Source organism: Onychomys torridus, chromosome 2 (assembly GCF_903995425.1).
Source record: "Onychomys torridus chromosome 2, mOncTor1.1, whole genome shotgun sequence".
NCBI classification, from domain to species: domain Eukaryota; kingdom Metazoa; phylum Chordata; class Mammalia; order Rodentia; family Cricetidae; genus Onychomys; species Onychomys torridus.
Genome location: NC_050444.1, coordinates 22608536 through 22622987, shown reverse-complemented (window position 1 = coordinate 22622987; position 14452 = coordinate 22608536). Strand labels below are relative to the sequence as shown.

Below are 14452 nucleotides of genomic sequence, written 5' to 3'. Positions count from 1 at the left end.
CTCTTGGACTTAGCATTTCAGCTGTCCCTAGGTCAAGAGCTTTCATAGAAAGTTTTTTCTTTCTTTTTTCTGCTTGATAAGCTCAAAGAAGAGCTTTTTTACTACGCATAAAGCTCAAAGAAAGATCCCCCCGTTTGCATTTATAGCCCCAAATTTAGAAAATTAAAGAGTTTTTCTGTCTAGTTGCCTTACTTAATTTTTTTCTACAAGATTTTATACTTCTTAGCTTTTCCTACACTATATTGCCACACTCTAAATCCTTATTTTTCACAGATAGAAACTGAGAAAGAGATAGAAAATAGAAATTGTTGATAGAAGAGAATTTTGCGCTGCAGCATCGGACATCCTTCCAGTCAATTTTTTCCTTTTCTCTTGAGGATAAAACCCCCTGTCCCTTATTAATATATACAGAATATATGTATATATTCCATAACAACACCGGGCATGCTCCTTTCCACTGGTAGGGCCTAACTTGCACTTTAGCCAAAACTCTGTAATAAAACTTTTATTTCCCTTTGTCTTTAGTCCCTCTTCATTTGTCTTTAGTCTCTCTTCATTTGTCTTTAGTCCCTTTTTTTTTTTCTTTTTTCATTAGTCCCTGTTCATGGTGCCATTCTGCGGGGCATTTACCCACCAACCTCACAGTTCTCCAGAATTTTCTTGAGTTTGAGCAGCAGAAAATATTAGATAGAAGAATTTATATTGCGGAGATAAACAGAAAATAAAGGATAGCCTCGAGAGGACCTGGAACCTATTCCAATGGGCCCTGACTGTTTCTGCCCCAGGGTATTTATAGTGATGCCCAGGGGTGGAGCAAAAGACTTCCCCCCAACACAGCCAAGTGCAGACTATCTCAGACACTGCACTCAGGCCTGTGGTCCTAATCATCCTCTCTATGCATGTCTGCTGAGTAAAGCCACGAGGAACCTGAAAACGGGCTCCCACACTACGTTTCCCCACCTGGAAATAGTGGTAGCATTTTTATACATTAGGGGGTATGTTCTATACAAACATATTCTCAAAATACTAAAACAGTATGCATATTTTGTGAATTAGTGTATTTTATGTAATCACTTATTACACAAACATCAATCTCCCACCCACACAAAAATTATGTGACATGATACATAGATTTTTGTGATCAGCAAGAATAAAGGAACTGAAATGTTCTAAGTACAAAATTAAATTATATGAGAATGTTAACATCTACTGGAGTTTCACAATGTTCTCCATAAATAATAATAATTATTATTACCCATAAAACAAAAAGTAGTAACATTTATGATATTTGAATGTTAACAATACTAGTTTGATTATAGCACACAATGTAAATATATCAAATTATCACATTTACCCTGTTCTTTAACTATTTTTATTGACGCTTTAGAAATTCCATATTATGTAATGTGATCACACTCACTTTCCCATCTTTCCATGGCTGCTCCCCTACCCTTGTGACCACTCTCCAAAAAAGTTTTTAAAAAATTTAAAAATAGAAAAATTAAAAAAAAACAAATCCAATTATCTATATACTCACTGGAGCATGGTCAAACTATTGGTGGCCTGCCCCTTAAGTACTGAGTCATTCCCCTCCCACACCCCACCAGAAACCATCAATTGTGGAGAGCTACACTTCAGCATCCTTATCACACTTTCTAAGACTTCTCTTAGATGGCTTCCTGCTTAGTTTGTTATTTGTGGGGGTTGGGGAGTGGGGTTGTCACAGATGCCTTCCATGTCCATCTTTCTCAACTGTGCATCTGCAGTTATTAATATTGTTGCAAAAGTAGCTTCCTTGCTCTATACAGTTATCAGGAACATGAACATGGCCTCCTCCTGCAGTAGAGCCATAGACACAGACAAGGACCTCAGAGGCAGCATGGACCACAGACATGCATGACCATCAGTAGTAACATGGACTACACACATCAACACAAACTGAAGCCACAGTGGGACCATGGACTCAGACATAGCCATGGGTAGTAGTATTGTCTCAGATATCCCCATGGCTTCAGGGGACAGTGCAGGCCACTCACATCAATATGGATCTCCGCAGTAATATGGGCCACAAACATCAACACAACAGGATCATTATTGCCTTGAGCAACAGAACATCAACATGGACCCAGGTGGCTGTGCTGATGACTCAGCAGAAACATGGCTCACAGGCATCAATATGGCTCAGGCCATGACATAAACATACATCGACATGGCCTTAGGTGGTAACACAGGCCATAGATATCAACCTGGCCACTGACCGCATCATGACCTGTGAACCAAAGATGGCCATTAGTGACAGCACAGAACCCAGACATTGGCATGGCCCTGGGAAGCTACATGGGCTACTTACTTCAACATGGCCTGTGGCATGGCCCATGGACATCAATGTATGGTGATGTTTTATTTGTGTTTTAATAAATAAAGCTTGCCTGCATATCAGAGAAAAAAATGCCAGCCATTATAAGTAAACAAAGAAGTCAGGCAGTGCTAGCACACACCGTTAATCCTATCACTCAGCAGACAGGATCTCTGTGTGTTCAAAGCCACACTGGAAACAGAGCCAGGTGTGGTGGCACATGCTTAATTCCAACCCTAGCTAACCATGGAGATCTGGAGGTCTGTACAGACAAACAGAAAGTGACAGAGCTGTGTAGGAAGAGGAAGTGATGTAGCTGGACAGAGAGCAAATCAGTTGGCAGAACAGCAAGGCTTATGTGGGTGGGTAGACAGGAAGTAACTCTCATTTGGAAGCTGCAGAGTTAATGTCTGTCTTTGAAACACACTTCAATTTCAAAGACAGACATTAACTCAGAGTAAAGGGTTGGGAAAAGATTTTCTATTCAAATGAACCTAAGAAGCAAACTGGTGTAGCTATCCTAATATCTAACAAAATAAACTAAAGTCAATCAAAAGGGATGGACAAGGACATTTCATATTCTCACAGGAAAAATACATCAAGGTGAGGTCTCAATTTTGAACATTTATGCCCCAAATACAAGGGCGCTGACATTTGTAAAAGAAACATTACTAAAGCTTAAATGACACATCAAGCTCCACACATCAATAGCAGGAAACTTCAAAACCCCACTCTCACCAATGGAAAGGTCTGCCAGACAGAAACTCAACAGAGAAATAAGGAATCTAATACATGTTATGACTCAAATGGACTTAACAGACATCCATAAAACATTTCACCCAAAGACAATAGAATATACCTTTTTCTCAGCACCTTATGGAACCTTCTTTAAAACTGACCACATACTCAGTCACAAAGCAAATCTCAACAACTAAAAAAAAAATTGGAATAACACCCTGTATCTTATTGGATCACCATGGGTTAAAGTTAGAATTCAATAACAACACAAACTATGGAAAGCTGACAAACTCATGGAAACTGAGTGACTCTCAACTGAATTACCACTGGGTCAGGGAAGAAATAAGACAGAAATTAAAGACTCCCAGGATTTTTATAAAAATTAACACATAAAACACAAAAACGTATGGGATACTATAAAAGCAGTACTAAAAGGAAAGTTCATAGCTCTAAATGCCTGCATAGAGAAGTTGGAGAAATCTCACACTAGTAACTGAACAGCACACATGAAAGCTCTAAAACAAAAAGCAGCAAACTCACCAAAGAGGATAAGACAGCAGGAAATAATCAAACTCAGGTCTGAAATCAACAAAATAGAGACACAGGGAACAAAGACTGTAAGAGCCAGAAAACAAGAAACTCTCCTATGAAACACTATCTCCTCAAAATGACTGCATAAACAAGTCTGGGGCAATGTCAATGTCAATGGACATGTGAAGATGGAAGGAGGAAAGTTATATAGTTCCCATTCCTAGACAAGGAACTACAGGCAACTAAAGACTTTGGGAGAAGAAGAATTAACCTCTCTCAGGGAAGAGCTCCCTTACTGGTTGTTCAATACAGATTGGCCAACCCTGAAACCATATATATATAATAAAAATGGAGATGGCAAGTTGTATGTATACACATGTGTGCATAGGTATGTATGTATGTATGTATGTATGTATGTATGTAACAGTAATAACCGAAGAAAAAGAGGCTATCAACTTAATATTGGGAGTTTGATTGAGAGTATTTGGGAAGGATTGGAGTGAGGAAATGGAGGACTAAGGAAATGTAATTCTATTTCAATTAAAAATATATATTTAAAAGTATACTTCTCTGCAGAGGGTTAAACCTGAGAAGTGACCCATGACACTTAGAGGAGGCCAGAAGATCATGAGTGAATCCTCAACATTTTTGCTTTGCTCAGATTGTGACTGTGCCCTTGCTCATTTGCAAGCATGTAAGCACTACCATTTGATGGCCACTGCATCAATTCCTGCCTCAAGATTCCTGCTCTGTTTAGTTTCCATCCTAGCTTCCTTCAACTATGGACTATGGAATAGGAAGTATAAGTCAAATAAAAGCTGTCCACCCAAGATTTCTTTTGGTCATGATATTTTTTGTCATAACAATAGTAATTAAGACACACATTATTACTACTACTACTACTATTATTATTATTATTATTATTATTATTATTATTATTATTATATTTGTGTTTTAATTTTACATATCAGCCATGGGTTCCCCTGTACTCCCCCCTACTGCCCCCACCCCTACCTTCCCACCAGCCCCTCCCCCCCATTCCCATCTCCTCCAGGGCCAAGACTCCACTGGGGATTCATTTAAACCTGGTGGATTCAGTACAGGCAGGTCCAGTCCCCTCCTTCCAGGCTGAGCAAAGTGTCCCTGTGTAAGCCCAAGGTTCCAAACAGCCAGCTCATGCACTAAGGACAGGTCCCAGTCCCACTGCCTGGGTGCCTCCCAAACATTTCAAGCTATTCAATTGCCTCACTTATCGAGAGGGCCTGATCCAGCTGGGGGCTCCACAACTTTTGGTTCAAAATTCATGTGTTTCCATTAGTTTGGCTATTTGTCCCTGTGCTTTTCCAATCTTGGTCACAACAATTCACACTATTACATTCCCTCCTCTTTCTTGACAATTGGAATCCTGTAGCTCCACCTGGGGCCTGGCTGAGGATCTCTGCATCCACTTCCATCAGTTATTGGATGAGAGTTCTAGCATGACAGTTAGGGTATTTGGCCGCCCGATCACCAGACTAGGACAGTTCAGGCTTTCTCTTGACCATTGCCAGCAGTCTACAGAGGATGTATCATTGTGGATTTCAGGGAACCTCTCTAGTACTTTGCTTCTTCCTGTTCTCATATGGTCATCATTTATCATGGTCTGTTATTCCTTGTTCTCCCTTTCTGTTCTTGATCCAGCTGGGATCTCCTGCTCCCCTAAGCTCTCTTTCCCTCGAAACTTGCCCTTCATTACCCCAACTGTCATCCAGGTTGTTCATGTAGATCTCATCCATTTCTCTGTCATTGGATGATCCCTGTGTCTTTCTTAGGGTCCTGTTTTTTAGGTAGCCTCCCTGGAGTTGTGTAGCAGTCTAGTGATCTTTGTTTTACAACTAGTATCCTACTAGATGTAAACATCTGTAAACCTCATGATGTCATTGTTTTTCTCTGCTGAGTAGTACTCCATTGTGTATATGTACCATATTTTCTTTATCCATTCTTCAGTTGAAGGGCATCCAGGTTGTTTCTAGGTTCTGGCTATTACAAACAATGCTATTATGAACAAAGCTAAGCAAATGCCCTTGTGGTATGACTGAGCATTCCTTGGGTATATGCCCAAGAGTGCTATAGCTGGGTCTTGGGGGAGATGGATTCCCAATTTTCTAAGGAAGCATCATATTGATTTCCAAAGTGGCTGTTCAAGCTTGCATTCCCACCAGCAGTGAAGGAGAGTTCCCCTTGCTTCACATCCTCTCCAGCATAAGCTGTCTTCAGTGTTTATGATCTTAGCCATTCTGACAGGTATAAGGTAGTATCTCAGAGTAGTTTTGATTTGCATTTCCCAGATAATTAGGGATGCTGAGCAATTCCTTAAATGTCTTTCAGCCATTTGAGCTTCCTTTGTGGAGAGTTCTCTGTTTAGTTCTATAGCCCATTTCTTAATTGGGCTGTTGGGCATTTTGATGTCTAATTTCTGGATTTCTTTATATATTCTGGATATCAGCCCTCTGTCAGATGTGGGGTTGGTGAAGAACTTTTCCCATTCTGTAGGCTGCTGCTTTGTCTTGTTGACTGTGTCCTTTGCTCTACAAAAGCTTCTCAGTTTCAAGAGGTCCCATTGATTGTTTCTCTCAGTGTCTGTGCTATATTCTGGATATCAGCCCTCTGTCAGATGTGAGGTGGTAAAGACCTTTTCCCATTCTGTAGGCTGTCGCTTTGTCTTGTTGACCATGTCCTTTGCTCTACAAAAGCTTCTCAGTTTCAACAGGTCCCATTGATTCATTGTTTCTCTCAGTATCTGTGCTACTGGTATTATATTTAGAAGACACACTTTTTAAAAAGAAAATATGTAAAAAATATACCTGTAATGTTAATGATAACATAATGAATATTATAAAATGAATGGATTGTTTAAATTTAATTGTGGACTTTTTTTGGTGTTTCAGTCCATTTTCAGTTCCTAATACAGAACAAATTTTTTTGACAGATTTATAAAATAAAGAAATTTACTTTTTGACAATTTTGGAGATGAAGTCTTCAAGAGTGAGTGACACTTTTCAACCTTTGGTGAGAATCCTTTGAGCTGGATAGCAGCATGGTGGAGAAAGCAGGAAAAAAATTTTGTGACCAAAGTATGCAAGTAAGTGACACACTTTTGTTTTATAATAAATTGATCTTATGAGAACTTCCCTTACTCCAGTGAGAATCATTTCTTCCAACGATTTCATTACATTGAACCAGGTCCCACATCTCAATGGGTCTACAACCACTCAATATCTAAACCACAACCAATTGTTCACATATACAGATTTATTCATGTCATAAAATGATGAAATGTATAGATATATATCCATGTCATAAAATGATGCAATACATAAACATATGACTAAATATAAAAATATTTGACTGAAATAAGATATTTCTACTTCTATTCCTTCTCAAAATAATATTTAAATATTTCAGCTTGTCTGGACTCCAGAATGGACTGAAAATTCTCACGTGACACTGCTCACATTCTAACATAATCATCTTTTTATTGTAAGTGTCCTTTACTTGACTTGTTTGACTTAAACAAACATAAGTGGAATTGTGGGTAATATTATTATAAGGAGCCATATGATGATAGTCAGGGATGAAGAGAGTTAGAAAGGAAAATACAGAGAAAAATCTTCAGAAATCCACGAAGGAAATGAATAGGACAGAAAAAATAAGCAGCTCAAAGAAGTAAGGCAAACCCACCCCAACTTTTCAGTCACCTGGTGGGAGAAAAGAAGCAAAAACTCTTGAAATGTAAACTGTGGCAGTCTCTGCATCAGAACAAACTCACTGAACTCAGATGTGGCTTCTCAAAGAAAAGTTACACCCCATTGGTTTGTCATGTTGAATTTTGGTAGGGTATGAAAATACTAAGAAGCATAAATAAGATAGCTGTGTGGTTGTAAATAAGCACCAGGCAATACTACATTTGCTAAGACGCTGCAAGCAGTAAGCTATGATACCTCCACTAAGTACAAACATAACAGTCTTGTTTGAGATTCTCAGGTAATGTATACTCAAAGTCATGTACATTTAATTCTTAATTCCAAGTCACTGCTGCATTAACATAAAGTATCTGTTTCAGCAACCTTTACAGCAAATATTATTGGTAGTTATGTTATTCTTGCATCTCAGCTGATGAGCTTTATGTCCTAGTCTGTCCTCAGTATCTTCATATTTTAAGTTCTATGACTGGTGAGATATTGTTGGGTTGCAATTGAACTAAAATGTATTTCTAAATCTAATCTGCTTGATTTTGTTGGAATTATGGCACTTCCATCCTATTCACTATTACTAAGTATTGAGTATTACTAAGGATTGAGGCTTCAAGAACATACTTCTGAATAAGAATATCTGATCTCTTATATTTTTGGTTGTGAGCCTAGCCGTTAAAGGCTGAGCTATCCCATGTTCATATCAGCACTGTTTGTAATAGCCAGAAACTGAAAACAACCTGAATGCTCTTCAACTGCAGAATGGATAAAGAAAATGTGGTACATATACACAATGGAGTGCTACTCAGCAGAGAAAAACAATGACATCATGAGGTTTGCAGGCAAATGGATGGATCTAGAAAAAAATCATCCTGAGTGAGGTAACCCAGACACAGAAAGACAAACACGGTATGTACTCACTCATAGTAGGATACTAGATGTAAAACAAAGATGACTAGACCACTACACAACTCCAGGGAGGCTTCCTAGAAAGCAGGACCCTAAGAAAGACACAAAGATCACCCAATGACAGAGAAATGGATGAGATCTACATGAACAACCTGGACAACAGTGGGGGTAATGAAGGGGAAGTTTCAAGGGAAAGAGAGATTAGGGGAGCAGGAGATCCCAGCTGGATCAAGAACACAGAGGAAGAACAAGGAATAACAGACCATGATAAATGAAGACCACATAAGAATAGGAAGAAGCAAAGTGCTAGAGAGGGCCCCAGAAATCCAGAAAGATATCTCCACTGTAGACTACTGGCAATAGTCAAGAGAAAGCCTGAGCTGACCTACTCTGGTGATCAGATGGCCAAACCCCTAACTGTCATGCTAGAAATCTCATCCAATGACTGAGGGAAGCAGATGCAAAGATCCATGGCCAGGCCCCAGGTGGAGCTACAGGAGTCCAATTGTTGAGAAAGAAGAGGGATTGTATGAGTAAGAATTGTTGAGACCAAGATTGGAAAAAGCACAGGGACAAATAGCCAAACTATTGGAAACACATGAATTATGAACCAAAGGCTGTGGAGCCCCCAGCTGGATCAGGCCCTCTGGATAAGTGAGGCAATTGAATAGCTTGAACTGTTTGGGAGGCACCCAGGCAGTGGGACTGAGACCTATCCTTAGTGCATGAGCTGGCTGTTTGGAACCTAGGGCTTATGCAGGGACACTTTGCTCAGCCTGGAAGGAGGGGACTGGACCTGCCTGGATTGAATCTACAAGGTTGAGCTGAATCCCCAGGGGATTCTTTGCCCTGGAGGAGATGGGAATGGGGGGTGTGCTGGTGGGAATGTGGGGGTGGGGGCCAAAGGGGGGAAGACAGGGGAATCCATGGCTGATATTTGAAATTAAATTAAATTATAAAATAAAAATAAAAAAGAATATCTGATCCCAAAATTCAAAAGACTATTTCCTCCCTCTCTCAAAAAAAAAAAAAGGCAAAGCAACATTACTCCACCAAAACATCACAATTTGTTATTTCCTGAATGAAAAGATATTACAATAGTAGAAGTTCAGATAAAGATTTTCCAAACTGCCTCAAAAAGGGATACACACAAGTGAACACAATTCAAGACTCAAAATGAAATGAAAGTCAACAAAATGCTTTGAAAACTCAAGAAAGTATATGAGAATATCTATATCCAATAAGGCTATCTTTTAAAACTAAAGAAAGTATTAGAATATCTCAAGATAACCACAAACTGAAGCAATTTATAACAATCAAATCAGCACTGAAAATATACTTAAATAAAATCATACACAGAAAAAGAAAGAAATCAGATGCACTAAAGAGAGCACAATAAAGAATGAATGCCATTCATGTACCCAGGGAATGCTCAATCATACCACAAGGGCATTTGCTCAGCTATGTTCATAGCAGCATTGTTTGTAATACCTAGAACCTAGAAACAACCTAGATGCCCTTCAACTGAAGAATGGATAAAGAAAATATGGTACATATACACAATGGAGTACTACTCAGCAGAGAAAAACAATGACATCATGAGGTTTGCAGGCAAATGGATGGATCTAGAAAATATTATCCTGAGTGAGGTAACCCAGACTCAGAAGGATGAACATGGTATGTACTCACTCATAGTAGGATACTAGATATAAAACAAAGATGACTAGACTGTTACACAACTCCAAGGAGGCTACCTAGAAAATGGGACCCTAGGAAAGACACAGAGATCGCCCAATGACAGAGAAATGGATGAGATCTACATGAACAACCTGGATGACAGTAGGAGTAATGAAGGGCAAGATTTGAGGGAAAGAAAGCTTAGGGGAGCAGGAGATCCCAGCTGGATCAAGAACAGAGAGGGAGAACAAGGAATAACAGACCATGATAAATGATGACCACATGAGAACAGGAATAGGCAGAGTACTGGAGAGGTCCCCAGAAATCCATAGTGATACATCCTCTGTAGACTGCTGGCAATGGTCGAGAGAAAGCCTGATCTGACCTACTCTGGTGATCAGATGGCCAAACACCCTAACAGTCATGCTGGAACTCTCATCCAATAATTGATGGAAATGGATGCAGAGATCCTCGGCCATTCTCCAGGTGGAGTTCCAGGAGTCCAATTGTCGATAAAGAGGAGGGACTGTGAGAGTGTGAATTGTTGTGACCAAGATTGGAAAAGCACAGGGACAAATAGCCAAACTAATGGAAACACATGAATTTTGAACCAAAGGCTGTGGAGCCCCCAGCTGGATAAGGCCCTCTGGATAAGTGAGCCAATTGAATAGCTTGAACTGTTTGGGAGGCACCCAGGCAGTGGGACCTGGACCTGTCCTTAGTGCATGAGCTGGTTGTTTGGAAACTTGGGCTTACACAGGGACACTTTGCTCAGTCTGGAAGGAGGGGACTGGACCTGCCTGTACTGAATCCACCAGGTTTAAATGCATCCCCAGGGGATTCTTTGCCCTGGAGGAGATGGGAATAGAGGGGAGGGGCTGGAGGGAAGGTGGGGGTGGGGAGGGAGGGGGAGCACAGGAACCCATGGCTGATGTGTAAAATTAAAACACAAATATAATAAATAAAAAAGAAAGAAAAAAATGAATGTCATTATCAAAATAAAACTAGGAAGAAATCATCATGTCTAGCATAGTAAACCAGAAAAATCCTTTATCAACAGGAGATAATATAAATAGTTGATACATCCAATCAAATGAACTAACAAAATTATAGAAGTGAAAAATATCTCGAATAAGAACAGTAGGTGTAAGTAACTACAACTCTCCAATATAAAATGAGACAACCTGATTACAATAATGTATATTATATAGATATAATGTATATGTATGTATATATTTGTGTATATGCATATATACATTACCACCTATACTTTCCAGGAAAGGGACATTACTGGTATGACACTACAGGTTGGTAGGCTAAGTATGGAAGCAACATATATATGTGTGTGTGTGTGTGTGTGTGTGTGTGTGTGTGTGTGTGTGTATGAATATCTCATGGAAGCTCTTCTAGAATAGACCACACTGTAAGTCACACATCAAGTCTCACAAAGGAAATTGAAATATTTCATTGTATCTTCTCAGATCATAGGACAACAAAACAGCAAACCAGAAGGAAAAAACACTCCAGAAAGTAAACAAATATGTGGAGATGGAGCAGTATGTTGTTAAAATATTGATGAATCATTGAAGAAACCAGGTAGATATTTAAAGCATTTTGAGAAATAAAAAAAGAAACCACTACTTATCAGAACCTTCAAATATAGATAAGGCTTGTATAAAAAGGAGATTATAGTTCCAAATCTTTGTACTATAGTTTCATAACTAACTCAAATCTAAAACCTAATGCTGAAAATATCAAGGACTCAGAAAAACCTAAACCCAAAGGTGGGAGACAGTAAGGAATAATAAACTGGTGAAACATACAATAGAAGAAAAGTACAACCAGTCAGCGAATCAAACAGTCATTTGAAAGTATAAGCCTGTAGCCAGGTCCTCAACTCTACCCCACTGATCCATGTGCCTATTCCATGACCTTTGTCACAAAGGGGTATTGCATTTTGCCAAGACTTTTTCTCTGTCTAATGAGATGACTGGGCAATTTCTTTCTTTGAGTCTATTTATGTGGTGAGTAACTTTTATTAATTTTTTTGTTTAATTAACCATTCATTTCTATAATGAAACCCACTTGATCCTGACTAATGATTTTTTTATATGAGCAGGCCACTGAGTTCTCAAATTCCTAACTGAATTAATAAGACAAAAGGAATAAATCAAAGTGATACAAATCAGACAGGAATAAGTCAAAGTATCTCTATTTGAAAAACATAATATTATAGTTAAAATGCCTTGAAGATGGTACCAGAAAAGTTTTAGTTCTGGTAACCACTTTCAGTAAATTAGCAGGATACAAACTAACATTACAAAATTAATATAATTTCTATATACCAAAATTAATTTACTATAAAGGAAATCAAGGCAAGATGGGGAATCTTAGTTGCCATTCCTTAAAAAAATACTTTGGAATAAGCATGTATATAATATAATGCTCAAGCCTAAGGGCTATGGTGTTTGCTAGTCCCAATCTCTGGCTGTAGGGCATGTCTAAATCCATGGCCCTACCCCAGCCAGGGTCTGTGTCAATGTCTGTGACTCCTCTTATTATGGAAGGCTAAACAGATGCCCAGGATCTGGGCAGCCGCCTGGGGACATGTTGCATTTGGGGGCTATGCTGTCACTGGGGCCATGCTAGTCTGGGTGATCTGAAAAGCAGACTAAGACAATAATGACATCTGGGCCCAGACTGTGGGCAAAGGTCGTGTCTGGATCTGTGATCCTACCACAGCCTTGTCTGTGCTGATTTCTGTGGGCCACATTACCACCAGAGGGCACACTGATGCCCAGGACCTGGGCCTCCACCTGTGGCCTTCTTGGTGCCCAAGGGCTGTGTTACTGCCAGGCCCAAAAAAAGCCCAGTGACATGCACTAACATCTGGGGACATAGATTCATACAGGCCTGAGCTGAGGCTAGGGCCATGTCTTAAGTCCTTAGCCCTGCTGCAGCCAGAGCCTGCACTGATTCCCAATGCTCCTCTTGCCATCAAAGGCCATGCAGATGTTGGGATCTGGACACACACCTTGGGTCATGTGGGAATTCGTGGGCCACACTGCCACTGGGTCCATGCCGATCTGAGTGACCTGAACTTGAAACCAGGGCCATGGTGACATCTGGGCCTGGGCTGCTGCCAGGGACCATGTCTGGGTCCATGGTCCAACCACAGCTTTGGTCTGTATTGATGTCCAGAGTCTGTAGTGCCACTAAGGGCCATATGGATCAGGGTTGTGGGCACTGACCTAGGACCAGGTTAGTGTCTGAGGGCTGAGCCAGGAGTCATGCAGATCTGAGTAGCCTGTGCTGCCATGGTGTCATCCATGTCTGGGTTGCTGCCATGGACCATGTCTGGGTTGATGGCCCTGCCACAGCAACAGTCTGTGCTGATGTCCATGGCTCCTGTTATTACCAAATGAAGTAAAGATAGGGCTGCACAGAGTTGGCCATGCCCCTTACTGACTGCAGCACTCAGGAAAGTGGGACCCTGCTGGCAGGGGTGCAGGTGAGCTGGGCTTGTGGGTGTGAGAGCAGGAGAGCTGCCCCTGCTCCCTCCCTCATATACTATGGGGTGGCAAGGGCAAGAGAAATTTGCCCTGCCCCCACCCCTTGCCACCTGCAACAGGTGGGAGAGGTGGAGTAGGGGGCATGAGAACCAAAGAGCTGGTCACACCTATCTATCACCAAGCACAGCAATCTGGAGTGAGAGCCCTGTCTTTCACCTGGGAAAACCAGTAAGTAGAGCTGGCCCCAATGGTGTGAGTATAGGTGAGCTGGACCTAAGGGTATGAACCAGGAGAACTGAATCCACTCTTTTCTGTCTGCTAAATTGTGTGAACTAGCCAGGGCTGTGCTGGAGAGTTTGCTTGGGTGGTGACAATGAGGAAAAGCTGGCAGGCTGGTCAACCCAGCTACCATCCAGGCCCAGACCCAGCCCAGACCCAGGACTACAAGGAAGCCCACCCCAACATCCACCTCACCTATAAACTGCAGGAGCATGTGAAAGAGGCAGACCTGAGATTTGAAGCTATGGGATCTTCATGACACATGGCAATAATACAATATCCAAGCAGAGTCCCAGTGAGGGCACGGGATCCATAGTGCAGCAGAAAAAAGAATCCTCAAACTGGGCCAATGGCTCATTAAAATGAACACTTACAAGTAAAAATTCATGGACTATTTTTGGTTGTTTTTGCTCTTTTGGGGGGCCTGCCAGCCAGCTCCCAAATAAATTACACACAGAGATTTATTCTTATTATAAATGCCTGACCTTTAGCTTGACTTGTTTCTTGTCAGCTTTTCTTAACTTTAAATTATCTCATCTACCTTTTGCCTCCGGGCTTTTACCTTTCTCTTATTTCTGTATATCTTACTTTTCGTCTTACTCCATGGCTGACTGTGTGGCTGGGTGGCTGGCCCCTAGAATTTTCTCTTTGTTCTCTTGATTTTTTTTCTCCCAGATTCTCTTTCTATTTGTTCTCTCTGCTTGCCAGAAAATATAGGA

The 14452-nt window shown here is 40.6% G+C and overlaps 1 protein-coding gene across 1 annotated transcript in view; it reads left to right on the top strand.

The window, feature by feature from the left end:
• The window catches only part of LOC118577491 (solute carrier family 7 member 13-like), a 36248-nt gene extending 22256 nt beyond the window's left edge, over positions 1-13992 (top strand). The window contains exons 6-7 of the mRNA XM_036177687.1: positions 2220-2392; positions 13791-13992. Coding sequence (XP_036033580.1) covers positions 2220-2392; positions 13791-13992 — 375 coding nt within the window. The remainder of the gene's footprint in view (positions 1-2219; positions 2393-13790) is intronic.
• Positions 13993-14452: the final 460 nt, after the last annotated feature.